Source organism: Hyla sarda, chromosome 2 (genome assembly GCF_029499605.1).
Source record: "Hyla sarda isolate aHylSar1 chromosome 2, aHylSar1.hap1, whole genome shotgun sequence".
NCBI classification, from domain to species: domain Eukaryota; kingdom Metazoa; phylum Chordata; class Amphibia; order Anura; family Hylidae; genus Hyla; species Hyla sarda.
The window spans coordinates 60,670,614-60,686,433 of record NC_079190.1 but is presented as its reverse complement, the minus strand read 5'-3'; the positions used below and the strand labels follow the sequence as shown (position 1 = coordinate 60,686,433).

Below are 15,820 nucleotides of genomic sequence, written 5' to 3'. Positions count from 1 at the left end.
GCCATCAAAGCTTAGTCGTTTGCACGTTTTATTTACTAACGCAACATAATTATTGTCTGCAATGTTACAGATACAGTGGAGTCGCAGCTTGGTTTCAGTCTCTATCTTACCTGCAGGTCCGGCTCTGCCTATAGGCAATATAGGCAGCCGCCTAGAGCGCTTTCTTGATGGGGGGGGGGGGGGGGGGCACCGCTCTGCCTGCCACAAGTAAGTTAGACAACCAGCATCCAAACCACTTGCACAGCCAGCAGCATGAGGAGGAGGTTTGTTACAGTGTGTCACCCCAATAGTAAGGTCATTACATGAGGAGGGGGCTTGTTACAGTGTGTCAACCCAGTAGTAAGTAAGTAGAGTCAGAGGGCGGGCCAATGGGCGGCGTCAAGGGAGCAGCAAAATTAGCTTTTGCCTAGGGTGACAAAAATCCTTGCACCAGCCCTGCTTACCTGTTTCCCGTCCTCCCACCAGGGTCCATTATAAAGTGCTGATGCTGCCGTGATCACATGACTTTATTAACTAACAAGTTTTCTCTACAGAATTCTAGAAATTATATTAAAATGACAAAAGTGTGAAATCTGTATGGCCGGAAATATTGGCACCCCTGAAATTTTTCAAGAAAATGAAGTATTTCTCACAGAAAAGGATTGCAGTAACACATATTTTGCTATACACATGTTTATTCCCTTTGTGTATTGGAACTAAACCAAAAAAGGGAGGAAAAATGCTAATTGGACGCAATGTCACACCAAACTCCAAAAATGGTCTGGACAAAATTATTGGAACCCTTAACTTAATATTTGGTTGCACACCCTTTGGAAAAAAAATAACTGAAATCAGTCGCCTCCTATAACCATCAATAAGCTTCTTACACCTCTCAGCCGGAGTGTTGGGCCACTCTTCCTTTGCAAACTGCTCCAGGTCTCTCTTATTGGAAGGCGCCTTTTCCCAACAGCAATTTTAAGATCTCTCCACAGGTGTTCAATGGGATTTAGATCTGGACTCATTGCTGCCACTTCAGAACTCTTCTGCGCTTTTTTGCCATCCATTTCTGGGGCTTTTTGACGTATGTTTGGGGTCATTGTCCTGCTGGAAGACCCAAGATCTTGGACACAAACCCAGCTTTCTGACACTGGGCTGTACAGTGTGACCCAAAATCCGTTGGTAATCCTCAGATTTCATGATGTTTTGCACACATTCAAGGCACCCAGTGCCAGAGGCAGCAAAACAACCCCAAAACATCATTGAACCTCCACCATATCTCACTGTAGGTACTGTGCTCTTTTCTTTGTAGGCCTTATTCAGTTTTCAGTAAACAGTAGAATGATGTGCTTTACCAAAAAGCTCTATCTTGGTCTCATCTGTCCACAAGATGTTTTCCCAGAAGGATTTTGTCTTACTTAAGTTCATTTTGGCAAAATGTAGTCTTGTGTTTTTTATGTCTCTGTCAGCAGTGTCGGTCCTCCTGGGTCTCCTGCCATAGCGTTTCATTTCATTTAAATGTTGTCGGATAGTTCACGCTGACACTGATGCTACCTGAGCCTGCAGGACAGCTTGAATATCTTTGGAACTTGTTTGGACTATCCTGCGTTGACACCTTTCATAAATTTCTCTCTTCCGTCCACGCCCAGGGAGATTAGCTACAGTGCCATGGGGCGAATCAGTTCTGTTGTCTGCGATCCCTCCCCTGCACTCACTCCCGTCCTCCCCGCTGTATCCTTGTCTAGCAGCTGAAGTTGTATACTGTATCAAGCCGGGACTTCAATAAAGAGGCCAACGTTATACAGCAAACCTCTAGGTGTGGTGAGTGCATTTCTCGAATCTATTTGACACACTTCATATTTATGATTGTTTGCTAGAAGAAGTTGCCCCCCCCCCCACACAGAAGCTAGCAAGACTTACCCTAGACGTCCTTGACTACACAAACAGCTTGCAGTGCCTAGTGCCCTTCACTTCTACTCGATATTTCAGAAACTTCTTGATAATGTTGCGCACTGTGGAAAAAGGCAAATCTAGATCTCTGGAGATGGACTTGTAACCTTGAGATTGTTGATATTTTTCCACAATTTTGGTTCTCAAGTCCTCAGACAGTTCTCTTCTCCTCTTTCTGTTGTCCATGCTTAGTGTGGCACACAAAGACACACAATGCAAACACTAAGTGAACTTCTCTCCTTTTTATCTGCTTTCAGGTGGGATTTTTATATTGCCCACACGTGTTACTTGCCCCAGGTGGGTTTAAATCAGCATCACATGCTTGAAAATCTTATTTTTCCACAATTTTGAAAGGGTGCCAATAATTTTGTCCAGACCACTTTTAGAGTTTGGTGACATTATGTCCAATTTGCTTTTTTCCTCCCTTTTTTGGTTTAGTTCCAATACACACAAAGGGAATAAACATGTGTATAGCAAAATATGTGTTACTGCAATCCTTTTCTGTGAGAAATACTTCATTTTCTTGAAAAATCTCAGGGGGGCAAACATTTACGGCCATGACTGTACATTGTGTTAGTGAAGGGGAGCTGGTCTGCAGTAACCCAGCAGGGCCACTATATAAAGTATGGAGCTGTCTGGTCCTGTTAGCTGTGTAGGTGGGCACCATGGCTCTGGCAAACAGCTGATCAGCGGGCATGCCGGATGTTGAAATCACTCCAATGAGATACTAGTGGCCTGTCTTTCTAACAGGCCATCATTAAACAGTACCTGTCACAAAATAAAACTTTCCTTGTGTAATTAGCAGACACTTTCCCATTCACTTGCTTTTAAAGTTATCAACATAAATATGTTTAAAATGTAATATAAAAAACGGCCACTAGGTGGCTCTGTTCTGTTCCCTACCACAATTAATACAGTGAGTTTGGTCTCCTCCTGGCCTGGCAGGAGTAAAAACTCAGGAAGCTCTTCTGGCTGCACTGAGTTTGATTGACAGCTGCACAGAAAATGAAAGCTCCACAGATTCTCACAGTAAGCTATACAGACTGAAGGCTGCAGGAGAGCCTCACTGATAGCAACACAGACTGAAACATGCATAGAGCCTGAGGTCTTCTATTCATCACAGCACTGCAACCATGTAAGGGCGGAAGTGGTCCCCCAGCAGGCTTCAGTGATGTCATGCCTGCTGGGAAATGCCAACTTTCTCCTGCTGGGAAATTACATTATGTGAGCAAGAAGAAAGGTAAGATACACAGCTTTTTAAAGGGGTTCTCCTGTGCTTAGACATCTTATCCCCTATCCAAAGGATAGGGGATAAGATGCCTGATCGCGGGAGTCCCGCCGCTGGGGACCCCTGGGATCTTGCAAGCGACACCCTGTTTGTAATCCGTCCCCGGAGCGTGTTTGCTCCGGGTCTGATTACTGTTGATCACGGGGCCGGCGGCATGTGACGTCACGTCTCCGCCCCCGTGTGATCTCACGCTCCGCCCCTCAATGCAAGTCTATGGGAGGGGGCGTGACAGCTACACGGGGGCGGAGGCGTGACGTCACACGCTGTCGGCCATGTGGTCGCCGGTAATCAAACTGATTACAAACGGGGTGCCATGTGCAAGATCTCGGGGGTCCCCAGCAGCGGGACTCCCCCGATCAGGCATCTTATCCCCTATCCTTTGGATAGGGGATAAGATGTCTAAGCACTGGAGTACCCCTTTAAATCTCTGGAAAACATTTTTTTAGGGGCAGGAGGGATGTTAGGAGTAGTTAGAGAACATAGCCTGAGGTAGTTTAGAACAGTTTATTTGGTGACAGGTACTTCTTAAATACCCTGTAAACTCCCACACCGATTCCCCCACTCTGCTGCTCAGTATTCTGACATCCACAGCTCAGAAAGGGGCATGTCCTAAGAAAGCACTGAGCCGCCCTCACTCACCATATATTCACTTCCTCCCTATGTCTGCTGTGCTGTTCCTCTTCATCCATTCACTACAGGTTTCTCTGTAACCCCCTCCTCTCTGTTTTCAGACAGGAGTCTGATAGACAGGACAGGAGTGAGCACAGAGGAGTTCAAGTCCCACCCTCACTTTCTGGGCTTTAGTCCCTGTCTGTGCTTTAGCTGGGACAAAGATGATGCTGCAGCTGGATTATGTACTGGATGGTATAGGGACCCCTAGTGGTCTTTTTTATAAGCCATGATTTCTATGAAAAGGAAGTAACATTATTTCATTTTAGAACTTAATGTGAAGTTCCAAAGCAGTGTTTCCCAACTAGGGCGCCTCCAGCTGTTGCAAAACTACAACGCCCAGCATGCCTGGACAGCCAATGGCTGGCCGGGCATGTTGGGGGTTGTAGTTTTGCAACAGTTGGAGGCACCCTGGTTGGGAAACACTGTCCCATAGGTAAGATATTGTGGTCACTTTGAGCACACACCTCATGGTACTGTAGTATTTTTGGACTATATTTCCTGCTGATGATTTATTTCCCTTTAGCGCTTTATAATTGAATTCCAGAGAACAAGCAGAAAGCCCGGAGGTAACATGAAAGACATTTGCTGAGCCACGATCTGCCGACTCCAGTTATAGGTGTTCAGATTCTTCACTTCCATGCACAGCCCCAGGATGTAGGAAGCGTACAAGATTACAAATTGCTGCAAAAGTGGAAAAAAAAATCCCTCTCTGTACATTCAGAAAGTAGGCAGTCAATAGGAGTCTTCTCTGTAGTGCAGAATAATACCGTCAAAAAATATAAAGTGACTTTTGTTTTGTCACAGACACCCCGTGACCCTTTAAAGGGGTACTACACTCCAAAACATTTTTTTTTTTTTTTTATAAACTGGTGCCAGAAAGTTAAACAGATTTGTAAATTACTTCTGTTTAAAAATCTTAATCCTTCCAGTACTTATCAATTGCTGTATGTTCCAGAGGAAGTTCTTTTCTTTTTGAATCTCCTTTCTGTCTGACCACAGTGCTCTCTGCTGTCCAGAGTAGGAACTGTCCAGAGTAGGGGCAAATCTCCATAGCAAACTTCTCCTGCTCCGAACAGATCCTTAAATGGACAGAGGTGTCAGCAGAGAGCACTGTGGTCAGACAGAAAGGAAACTCAAAAAGAAAAGAACTTTCTGTGGAGCATACAGCAGCTGATAAGTACTGGAAGCATTAAGATTTTTTAATAGAAGTAATTTACAAATCTGTTTAACCTCTTAAAGACCAAGGGCGTTCCGGTACGTCCTGAGTCCTTTCCCTTTCTATAACGCGGGGCCCCACATCATAGCGGGTTGGGCCCGGTCTGTAACAACGGCCCGGAACCCATGGCTAATAGCGCGCAGCACTGATCGCAGTGACACGCGCTATTAACCCTTTAGACGCGGCTTTCAAAGTTGAACGCCGCGTCTAAAGTGAAAGTAAAACAATGCAGCATCCCTTCCTGCCTCCTCACTGTCCGATCGCTGAATGACTGCTCAGTGCCTGAGATCCAGGCATGAGCAGTGAAGCGGCAGAATCATTGATCAGTGGTTTCCTATGAGAAACCATTGATCAATGTAAAAGATCAGTGTGTGCAATGTGATAGCCCCCTGTGGGAGCTATAACATAGCAAAAAGAAAGTGAAAAAAAAGTTAATAAAGATCATTTAACCCCTTCCCTAATAAAAATTTGAATCACCCCCCTTTTTCCATTTAAAGAAAAAGTGTAAATAAAATTAAACATATGTGGTATCGCCGCGTGCGGAAATGTCCGAATTATAAAAATATATAGTTAATTAAACCGCACAGTCAATGGCGTACGCGCAAAAAAATTCAAAAGTCCAAGATAGTGTATTTTTGGTCACTTTTTATATCATGAAAAAATAAATAAAAAGCGATCAATAAGTCCGATCAATACGGCGCAAAAAATGAGCCCTCATACCGCCCCATACGCAGAAAAATAAAAAAGTTATAGGGGTCAGAAGATGACGATTTTAAACATATACATTTTCCTGCATGTAGTTATGATTTTTTCCAGAAGTGCGACAAAATCAAACCTATATAAGTAGGGTATCATTTTAATCGTATGGACCTACAGAATAATGATAAGGTGTCATTTTTACCAAAAAATATACTGCGTAGAAACGGAAGCCCCCAAAATTACAAAATGGCGGTTTTTTTTTTTTCAATTTTGTCTCACAATGATTTTTTTTTCTGTTTCGCCGCAGATTTTTGGGTAAAATGACTGACGTAATTACAATGTAGAATTGGTGGCTCAAAAAATAAGCCATCATATGGATTTTTAGGTGCAAAATTGAAAGAGTTATGATTTTTTAAATGTAAGGAGGAAAAAATGAAAGTGCAAAAATGGAAAAAACCCTGGTCCTTAAGGGGTTAACTTTCTGGCACCAGTTGATTTACAGGGGAATTTAAGGACACAGCCAATTTTATTTTTGAATTTTTGTTTTTTCCTCCTCACCTTCTAAGAGCTATAACTCTTATTTATCCATCGACCAATAGGAAGGCTTGTTTTTTGAGCGACCAATTGTACTTTGTAATGACATCACTCCTTTTACTATAAAACGTATTGCAAAACAAAAAAAATATATAGATTATTTGTGTGGGTAAATTGAAGAGAAACCCGCAATTTTACTAATTTTGGACAGTTTCGTTTTCACACTGTACACGTTACGGTAAAAGACGTTTTCTTTATTCTGTGCATCAATAGGATTAATATGATAACCACGATTAGTTTTGACCACCTATAACTTTCTTATTTTTCTGTATTCGAGGCTGTATGAGGGCTCATTTTTAGCGCTGTGATCTGTAGCCGTGATCTTCCATATCTGAGACCTTTTACTGGTTTATTACATTTGTTTAGGAATGTGATGTGACAAAAAAGCAGCAATTTTGGACTTTGTTTTTAATTTTTATGTTTACGCCGTTTACTGTACGGGATCATTAACATTATGTTTTGATAGTTTGGACATTTACACACATGGCAATACCACATATGTTATATATATATATTTTACACTTTTATGGGTAAAATTGGAAAAAGGGACGATGACATTTTTTTATTAGGGGAGGGGCTTTTTCACATTCATTTTTTTACTTATTTTTTTTTTACATTTTTTATTTCCCCATTTATTAGATTGCTAATACTGTTCTAGCAGATCATCCCGGGAGAACCGAAGAGGTGGTCGAGGGGACCTCTATCCGCCATCTTGGCTGATCGGATCCCTGCAATCGGGCCGTGGGTGATCCGATCAGCCTATAGAAGCACCACATTGTTGCAGATGTTGTGATCAGTATTGATCACGGCATTTGAGGGGTTAATAGCAGACAACAGCGTGATCGTTAATGCCCGCTATTACCAGCGGGTCCCTGGCTGCTGTTGCAAAACTACAACTTCCAGCATGCCCGGAAGAAAAACTTTCATGGGGCTAGGTTTGCAGACAATACCGAGGTGTGTGTGTGTGTGTATATATATATATATATATATATATATACATATATATATACCCCGATGTAGAGATCTGATTCTGGGGGGAAACATTTATACAAGTGTGTGGTGTTCTCCAGATTGAGAGGGAATATGAACACAACATGATGTATCATTATATACGAGCCCTTTTGTTTTCTATGTCTAGGAAGCTGAAGAAAGAATTCCCCAGCGCTCTTGTGTTTAGCACCGACGACTATTTTTTAATGGAAGACGGAAGTTACATCTACAATCCGGATCTACTGCTGGACGCTCACAAGTGGAATCAGAAGAGAGGTGACCCCTTCATAATAATAATAAACTCTTTATTTATATAGCGCACACACATTCCGCAGCGCTGTACACTCAAACTGGAGCTCACAATCTAAACCTATCAGTATGTTTTTAAAGTGTGGGAGGAAACCAATGCAAACACAGAGAGAACATACAAACTCTTTACAGATGTTGTACCACAGCGCTGCAAGGCAATAGTGCTAACCACTGAGCCACCGTGCTGTCCTTCATGCTCCACATTCACAATATTATACCCTAGGAACCTCCGGAACATTCAAATATGCAGAATGTTCTGTTTTCGGGCGGACACTTTGCACATTTTCGGTCATGTGAACATGGCCGTTGACTGTTTTCTTTAAAAGGGGTACTCCGGTGAAATAAAAAAAAAAAAAAAAAATACACCAGTGCGAGAAAGTTAAACAGATTTGTAAATTACTTCTATTTAAAAATCGTAATCCTTCCAGTACTTATCAGCTGCTGTATGCTCCACAGGAAGTTCTTTTCTTTTTGAATTTATTTTCTGTCTGAGCACAGTGCTCTCTGCTGACACCTCTGTCCATGTCAGGAACTGTCCAGAGCAGGAGAGGTTTGCTATGGGGATTTGCTCCTACTCTGGACAGTTCCTGACATGGACAGAGGTGTCAGCAGAGAGCACTGTGGTCAGACAGAAAAGAAATTAAAAAATATATGAACTTCCTCTGTAGTTTACAGCAGCTGATAAGTACTGGAAGGATTAAGATTTTTAAATAGAAATAATTTACAAATCTGTTTAACGTTCTGGCACCAGTTGATTAAAAAAAATAAAAATAATATGTATATATGTATATATATGTTGTTTTTCACCGGAGTACCCCTTTAAGACCATAGGATATTGGGATAACAAGCTGATTCCCAGTTGTCCAACCCCCCCAGTTACCAGAAGAAATGGCGCATACCATGCTTGATTCATTCTCTCTTGGGTGGCTGAACAATGGGGGAGATTTATCAAAACCTGTCTGGAGGAAAAGTTGCTGGGTTGCCCATAGTAACCAATCAGATCTCTTCTTTCATTTTGCAGAGGTCTTTTAAAAAATGAAAGAAGCGATCTGATTGGTTGTTACGGACAACTCATCAACTTTTCCTCTGGACGGGATTTGATAACTCTCCCCCTTAGTGCTCGGTGGTTCCATACACAGTGATATGTAGTGGTGCACTCCACTATTTATTCTAGGGATAATTATGTCCCTGTTTTCGGGATTGGTGGGGGTCCTGGCATATGAACTCTGTGTGGGATGGCGGCCTAATATTAGTAATGATATTTAGACTTTTCAGTAGGTTGTTGGGAAGCGTTGGTGTTTGCCATTGGCAGGATGTATGTTTTCATAATTTTGTATCTTTTTAGCACGTAAAGCCATGAGCAAAGGGAGGACTCCGATAATCATAGATAACACCAACATACTGGCCTGGCACATGAAGCCATACGCAGTTATGGTAAGAAAACGATTTCTTTTTTTGGGTGCTTGCTGTGTCCATAGTATCTACAACTATTAATGTAACATTTTTGGACCATATTAAAGTAAACGAGTTTTCATATTCTGTAGAATGAATAGTTAACAAGTGTTAAATCCCCTAAATGAAGTTAGCAACTCCACAGTAAGATTCGGCAAACCCGAATTTAAAGGGGTACTCCGGTGGAATTTTTTTTTTTTAAATCAACTAGTGTCAGAAAGTTAAAGGGTACCTCTCATCAAAAAAACTCTTGATATATTATAGATTAATAGGTACAACAGGTGCGGCACAGCTCACTCGATCGCCCCTCCCGCTCACGGACCGGACCGGACCTCAGTCCATATAATAGTGGAAAGAAATGGAGTTGTCCAGAGCAGGATGTCAAGCAATGCAATATTTATTCAGCGGTAACTGTGGGTGATGACAAGGTGACGCGTTTCAGCTGCACTCAGCAGCCTTAGTCATGACTAAGGCTGCTGAGTGCAGCTGAAACGCGTCACCTTGTCATCACCCACAGTTACCGCTGAATAAATATTGCATTGCTTGACATCCTGCTCTGGACAACTCCATTTCTTTCCACTATTATAGATTAATGTATGCAGAATAACTTTACAATTGCATGTTATTAAAAAATATGCTTCTTTCTATTTAATTTTCCACTTTGAAGAAATGACCACTAGGGGTCTCCCTACCAGTCCTGGCAGCAAGCATTTCAGACTCATGCTGGAGTCCTAAACACTACGAGCTGCCAGTCTGCTTTGTTTACAAAGGAGAACACTCAGAGCTGCCAGCCTGCTTTGTTCACAGCCTGTTTGGCTGTGAACAAAGCAGGCTGGCAGCTCTGAGTGTTTAGGACTCCAGCATGAGTCAGAAATGCTTGCTGACAGGACCGATCGGGAAAAATACAATAGAAAGAAGCATATTTTTCATTAACATGCTATTGGAAAGTTATTCAACATTCATTAATCTAAAATATATCAAAAGTTTATTTGATGAGAGGTACCCTTTAAACAGATTTGTATATTACTTCTATTTAAAAATCTTAATCCTTCCAGTACTTATCAGCTGCTGTATACTACTGAGGCAATTATTTTCTTTTTGAATTTCTTTTCTGTCTGACCACAGTGCTCTCTGCTGACACCTCTGTCCATGTCAGGAACTGTCCAGAGCAGGAGAGGTTTGCTATGGAGATTTGTTTCTGCTCTGGACAGTTCCTGACATGGACAGAAGTGTCAGCAGAGAGGACTGTGGTCAGACAGAAAATAAATTAAAAATAAAAGAACTTCCTGTGGAGCATACAGCAGCTGATAAGTGCTGGAAGGATTAAGATTTTTTAATTGAAGTAATTTACTAATCTGTTTTACTTGCTGGCACCAGTTGATATTAAATTTTTTTTTCCACCAGAGTACCCCTTTAATGAATTGTCCGACAATTTATTTAATTTTGTAAAAGTCCTACTTTCCAAGTATTTCAATTCCACAAAAAAGTCTGGAATAAGACAGTCTGGAGTCTCATTCCAGACATCTCCGAGGAATCAGAACTCTAAGGGTCTATTCACACAGGCACAAATTCCACACCAATTCCGCTTCCTTGGGTGGTTTCTGGCTTGTGCAAATTTTGTGTGGAATTGGTGCGGAATTTGTGCAGAAATTCCACGTGTGGAGTCCCATAGAAGTCTATTAGGCTTTCATTTGAGGCAGAATTCCACTGGCAGAATTCCACCTCAAATGAATGCCCAATAGACTTCTATGGGTACCACACTTCTGAATTTCCACCCGAATTCCGCACAAAATTCCACACAAAAGCCACACGAGCCAGAAACCACCCAAGGAAGCGGAATTGGTGAGGAAATTCCGCCCGTGTGAATAGACCCTTAGAAAGCTGAACGACTTTTGCAAGACTAAATTAATCAGAAGATGCTGCTTTATAATCTTAGGTTTGGCTATCCATGTTATAATCTGTTCGGTGTTTATATGGCCTGAAGGTTGGTTTGAACACTGATCCTTTTGTTGTGGCATTGCAGCTGTCCTGGAAAGCGTGCCCGGCACCGCTCATACAAGCCCCATGGTCCCTTAGGGTTCCCCGCTCCCGGTAAAACACTGCAAGTTACGCTACCATTCACTTCAATGGGTCTACTGACAATCTGCAGATCTGCCACTATTGCGGACTGTCTGGGGTCCCATACAAAAGTAGCTTAACTCACTGTGGATTTCCTGCAGCATGAAACCTACTACTTGTTACAAGCATGTGAACATACCCTTAAAGGGGGTATTCTAAGATTTATTTTATTTGACTATGCTACAGAGGCTGTAAAGTTAGTGTAGTTTGTTCATAATTTTCCCAGATTGCAGTGCGGCTCGACATAACTAGTCAGGTGATGACAGGAAGCCTATCTGCTTCAATGGGTGGAGTGACCGCAGGGTGGGAAGGAGATCATTCTGCAGTAAATTTTGCAACAGCTGGAGGCACCATGGTTAGAAAACACTAGTCTATTGTTCACAGCACAGCATGGAAGGCAGCACACCTGTGCTTCAATGAGTGGGGTGGATGTTGTGTTGAATGGAGAAAAATTAACTCACACTTACAAACAAGGTATTATGGGATTTGTAGTTTGAGAGAGGGATTTCCAACAGGTAAATAGCCATTTCACAAAAAAAGCTAGCCACAGTGTTATGGTGGACTCACAACATAGCCATTTAGCTCCAAGACAAGCACGGATCCTTCCTAAGCATGTACATTACTGTCTGGCAGGTAGGTGCTAAAATCACCTTATGGTGGATAACCCCTTTAAAGGCAACCAATCATGAGATTTTACCATAGATAATGGCAATGTGTTATCTATGGTAAAATCTTCTTCCTCACTATCCCTGGAGGAGGTACCTGTCCACAGGAATGGTGAGTATATGAAGTTAAAAAGTCTCCCCCGCGTGCCCCGTAAGTAGTCCCTTGGGCAGAAATCTATACCCACCTAGTCCCGTATTCTCCGACTATAATTACTACCACATAGCGTGAATCACTGCCCGGGCGCAGCCCGCATCAATGCTGAACTCCGCCTGCTTAGGGAGCAGGGGCTTTAATCATGCAGAGGGGGTGCAATTACAGCTGGGCAAGACGGGACTAGGTGGGTATAGCTTCCTGCCCAGGGGACTACTTAAGGGGCCTGCGTGGGAGACTTTTTATCTTCATATCCTAACCATCCCGGTGGACAGGTATGTCCCCTGGAGATGGTGAGGAAGAAGATTTTACTGTATAAAACCCTTTGAGTCCTATGAGACAGAAGAGAGCACAGAGGAGTGCTATAAGACAGGAGAGAGCACAGAGGGTTCCTATCAGACAGAAGAGAGCACAGAGGATTCCTGTCAGACAGGAGAGAGCACAGAGGACTGCCATCAGACAGGAGAGAGCACAGAGGAGTGCCATCAGACAGGAGAGAGCACAGAGGAGTGCCATCAGACAGGAGAGACCACAGAGGAGTGTCATCAGACAGGGGAGAGCACAGAGGAGTCCTATCAGACAGGGGAGAGCACAGAGGAGTCCTATCAGACAGGGGAGAGCACAGAGGAGTCATATCAGACAGGGGAGAGCACAGAGGAGTGCTATCAGACAGGAGAGAGCACAGAGGAGTGCTATCAGACAGGAGAGAGCACAGAGGAGTGCTATCAGACAGGAGGGAGCACAGAGGAGTACTATCAGACAGGAGAGAGCACAAACGAGTACTATCAGACAGGAGAGAGCAAAGAGGAGTGCTATCAGACAGGAGAGAGCACATGAGTGCTATCAGACAGGAGAGAGCACAGAGGAGTGCTATCAGACAGGAGAGAGCACATGAGTGCTATCAGACAGGAGAGAGCACAGAGGAGTGCTATCAAACAGGAGAGAGCACAGAGGAGTGCCATCAGACAGGAGAGAGCACAGAGGAATTCTATTGCGGGTGCGTTCACACGGAGTAAGTGAAGAGTAATTCACGCTGAAAATTTACGGGCGGAAAAAATAAAAAATAAATTGCGGGAAATTAACGCGCAATTTGCGCGGAATTGCGCGCTGACATGGGGGAGAAAAAGTGAAGGGTTTTTCAGCCATTGCCGCGCAAATTGCCCGCAAATTGCGGGCCAATTCCGCGTGAAAACGATGTCGGGCGGAATTTTTTTTTTACCATTGACTTCAATTGATTTCTGCTAGCGGATTCCGCTTGAAGAATGAACATGTTCTTTCTTCAAGCGGAACGGAATTCAGCATCGGAATTCTGCTAGCAGAATTTCCGCAGTGTGAACAGGCCAGCAGAAATAACATTAAAGTCAATGGGCAGAGGACATGTGCATTAGTTTGGAGCGGAGAATTCAATAGGAATTACTCGAGTAAATTCCTCTTGAATTACTCCGTGTGAACGCACCCTTAGACAGAAGAGAGCACAGAGGAGTACTATCAGACAGGAGAGAGCACAAAGGAGTACTATCAGACAGGAGAGCGCAAAGGAGTAATATCAGACAGGAGAGAGCAAAGAGGAGTGCTATCAGACAGGAGAGAGCACAGAGGAGTGCTATCAGACAGGAGAGAGCACAGAGGAGTGCCATCAGACAGGAGAGAGCACATAGCAGTCCTATCAGACAGGAGAGTGCACAGAGGAGTACTATCAAACAGAAGAGAGCACAGAGGAGTCCTATCAGACAGGAGAGAGCACAGAGCAGTCCTATCAGACAGGAGAGAGCACAGAGGAGTCCTATCAGACAGGAGAGAGCACAGAGGAGTCCTATCAGACAGGAGAGAGCACAGAGGAGTACTATCAGACAGGAGAGAGCACAGACGAGTACTATCAGACAGGAGAGAGCACAGAGGAGTACTATCAGACAGGAGAGAGCACAGAGGAGTCCTATCAGACAGGAGAGAGCACAGAGGAGTACTATCAGACAGGAGAGAGCACAGAGGAGTCCTATCAGACAGGAGAGAGCACAGAGGAGTACTATCAGACAGGAGAGAGCACAGAGGAGTCCTATCAGACAGGAGAGAGCACAGAGGAGTGCTATCAGACAGGAGAGAGCACAGAGGAGTCCTATCAGACAGGAGAGAGCACAGAGGAGTACTATCAGACAGAAGAGAGCACAGAGGAGTACTATCAAACAGAAGAGAGCACAGAGGAGTACTATCAAACAGAAGAGAGCACAGAGGAGTACTATCAAACAGAAGAGAGCAAAGAGGAGTGCTATCAGACAGGAGAGAGCACAGAGGAGTGCTATCAGACAGGAGAGAGCACAGAGGAGTGCCATCAGACAGGAGAGAGCACATAGCAGTCCTATCAGACAGGAGAGTGCACAGAGGAGTACTATCAAACAGAAGAGAGCACAGAGGAGTCCTATCAGACAGGAGAGAGCACAGAGCAGTCCTATCAGACAGGAGAGAGCACAGAGGAGTCCTATCAGACAGGAGAGAGCACAGAGGAGTCCTATCAGACAGGAGAGAGCACAGAGGAGTACTATCAGACAGGAGAGAGCACAGAGGAGTCCTATCAGACAGGAGAGAGCACAGAGGAGTACTATCAGACAGGAGAGAGCACAGAGGAGTCCTATCAGACAGGAGAGAGCACAGAGGAGTGCTATCAGACAGGAGAGAGCACAGAGGAGTGCTATCAGACAGGAGAGAGCACAGAGGAGTGCTAGCCCACCCTCATTTACTGGAATTTGTCCATGCCTGTGCTTTAGCTTGGACAAAGCCATGGTTTTATAAGCCATGTTTTCTATAAAAAGGAAATAACATTTTCTCATGAAGTATATTAGAAAGGTTAATGTTTTGCTAAGATGTCAACATATAAAAAGTTTGTGTGTCTGACAGCGCGCATTTAAATATAAATGTCACAATGTGAACCTGGTTTAAAATAAAAAGTGCTTACACATCAGAAATAAAGGACAAAAAAAAAAAAAACTAGGAAGATGAACTTGATTCCTGGCATCCTACAAAAGAACATGTGATGTGCAGAGCGGCTGCAACAACCTCTATTGCTATATATCTGTAATTCATGTTCTTGTACATTGTTCTATCAGGCCCTGGAGAATGGATATGGAGTCATATTCCTGGAACCTAACACACACTGGAAGTTTGATGTCAGAGAACTAGCAAGGTATGTAACGTCTGACAAATAACAGGTATAACATGCACATAAAAAAAACATAACCTCTTCTCAATCATTTTATAGTGGAGTAACTAACCATAGCAACAACATGTCTGAATCATAATGTTTCTGTTTGCGGTTTTTATAGAGCTTGGTTAAATTCACTCTAGTTTCATCCTTTCCGCCAACTCTTTTTTCTTTCCTTTTTTCCTAATGAATAGTTCTAATATATGGTTTGTTCTTTTAAGCCTTAAATCACTAAAACAGCTGCACCTACTGAACTTAATAAAAAACAGGGTTAATGTAGCATATGGCACAATGAGCATGTTTTTGGCTTTGGTTCTGAGACATCGATATGATGATACGTACTTTACACGTACTGCTAAGCTGCTACAATGTAGGTATGGCCACATATTATAACTGAAGCATGTGCATGCCTTTGCATTGCATTTGTTTTCATGTTCATTTGATTTCTAAATGAAAAATAAAGCAACTTTCCAAATAGTCTTTCCAAAACATTCCCTACCAGTCTATTGCTGTAAAAGCTGTGCAGCTCCTTTACATAGCTGGTTGT

At 43.1% G+C, this 15,820-nt stretch overlaps 1 protein-coding gene across 1 annotated transcript in view; it reads left to right on the top strand.

The window, feature by feature from the left end:
* N4BP2L1 (NEDD4 binding protein 2 like 1) overlaps window positions 1-15,820 on the top strand; it is a 43,346-nt gene that overhangs the window by 14,227 nt on the left and 13,299 nt on the right. Inside the window, exons 2-4 of the mRNA XM_056561890.1 lie at window positions 7,534-7,661; window positions 9,040-9,128; window positions 15,179-15,255. Coding sequence (XP_056417865.1) covers window positions 7,534-7,661; window positions 9,040-9,128; window positions 15,179-15,255 — 294 coding nt within the window. The remainder of the gene's footprint in view (window positions 1-7,533; window positions 7,662-9,039; window positions 9,129-15,178; window positions 15,256-15,820) is intronic.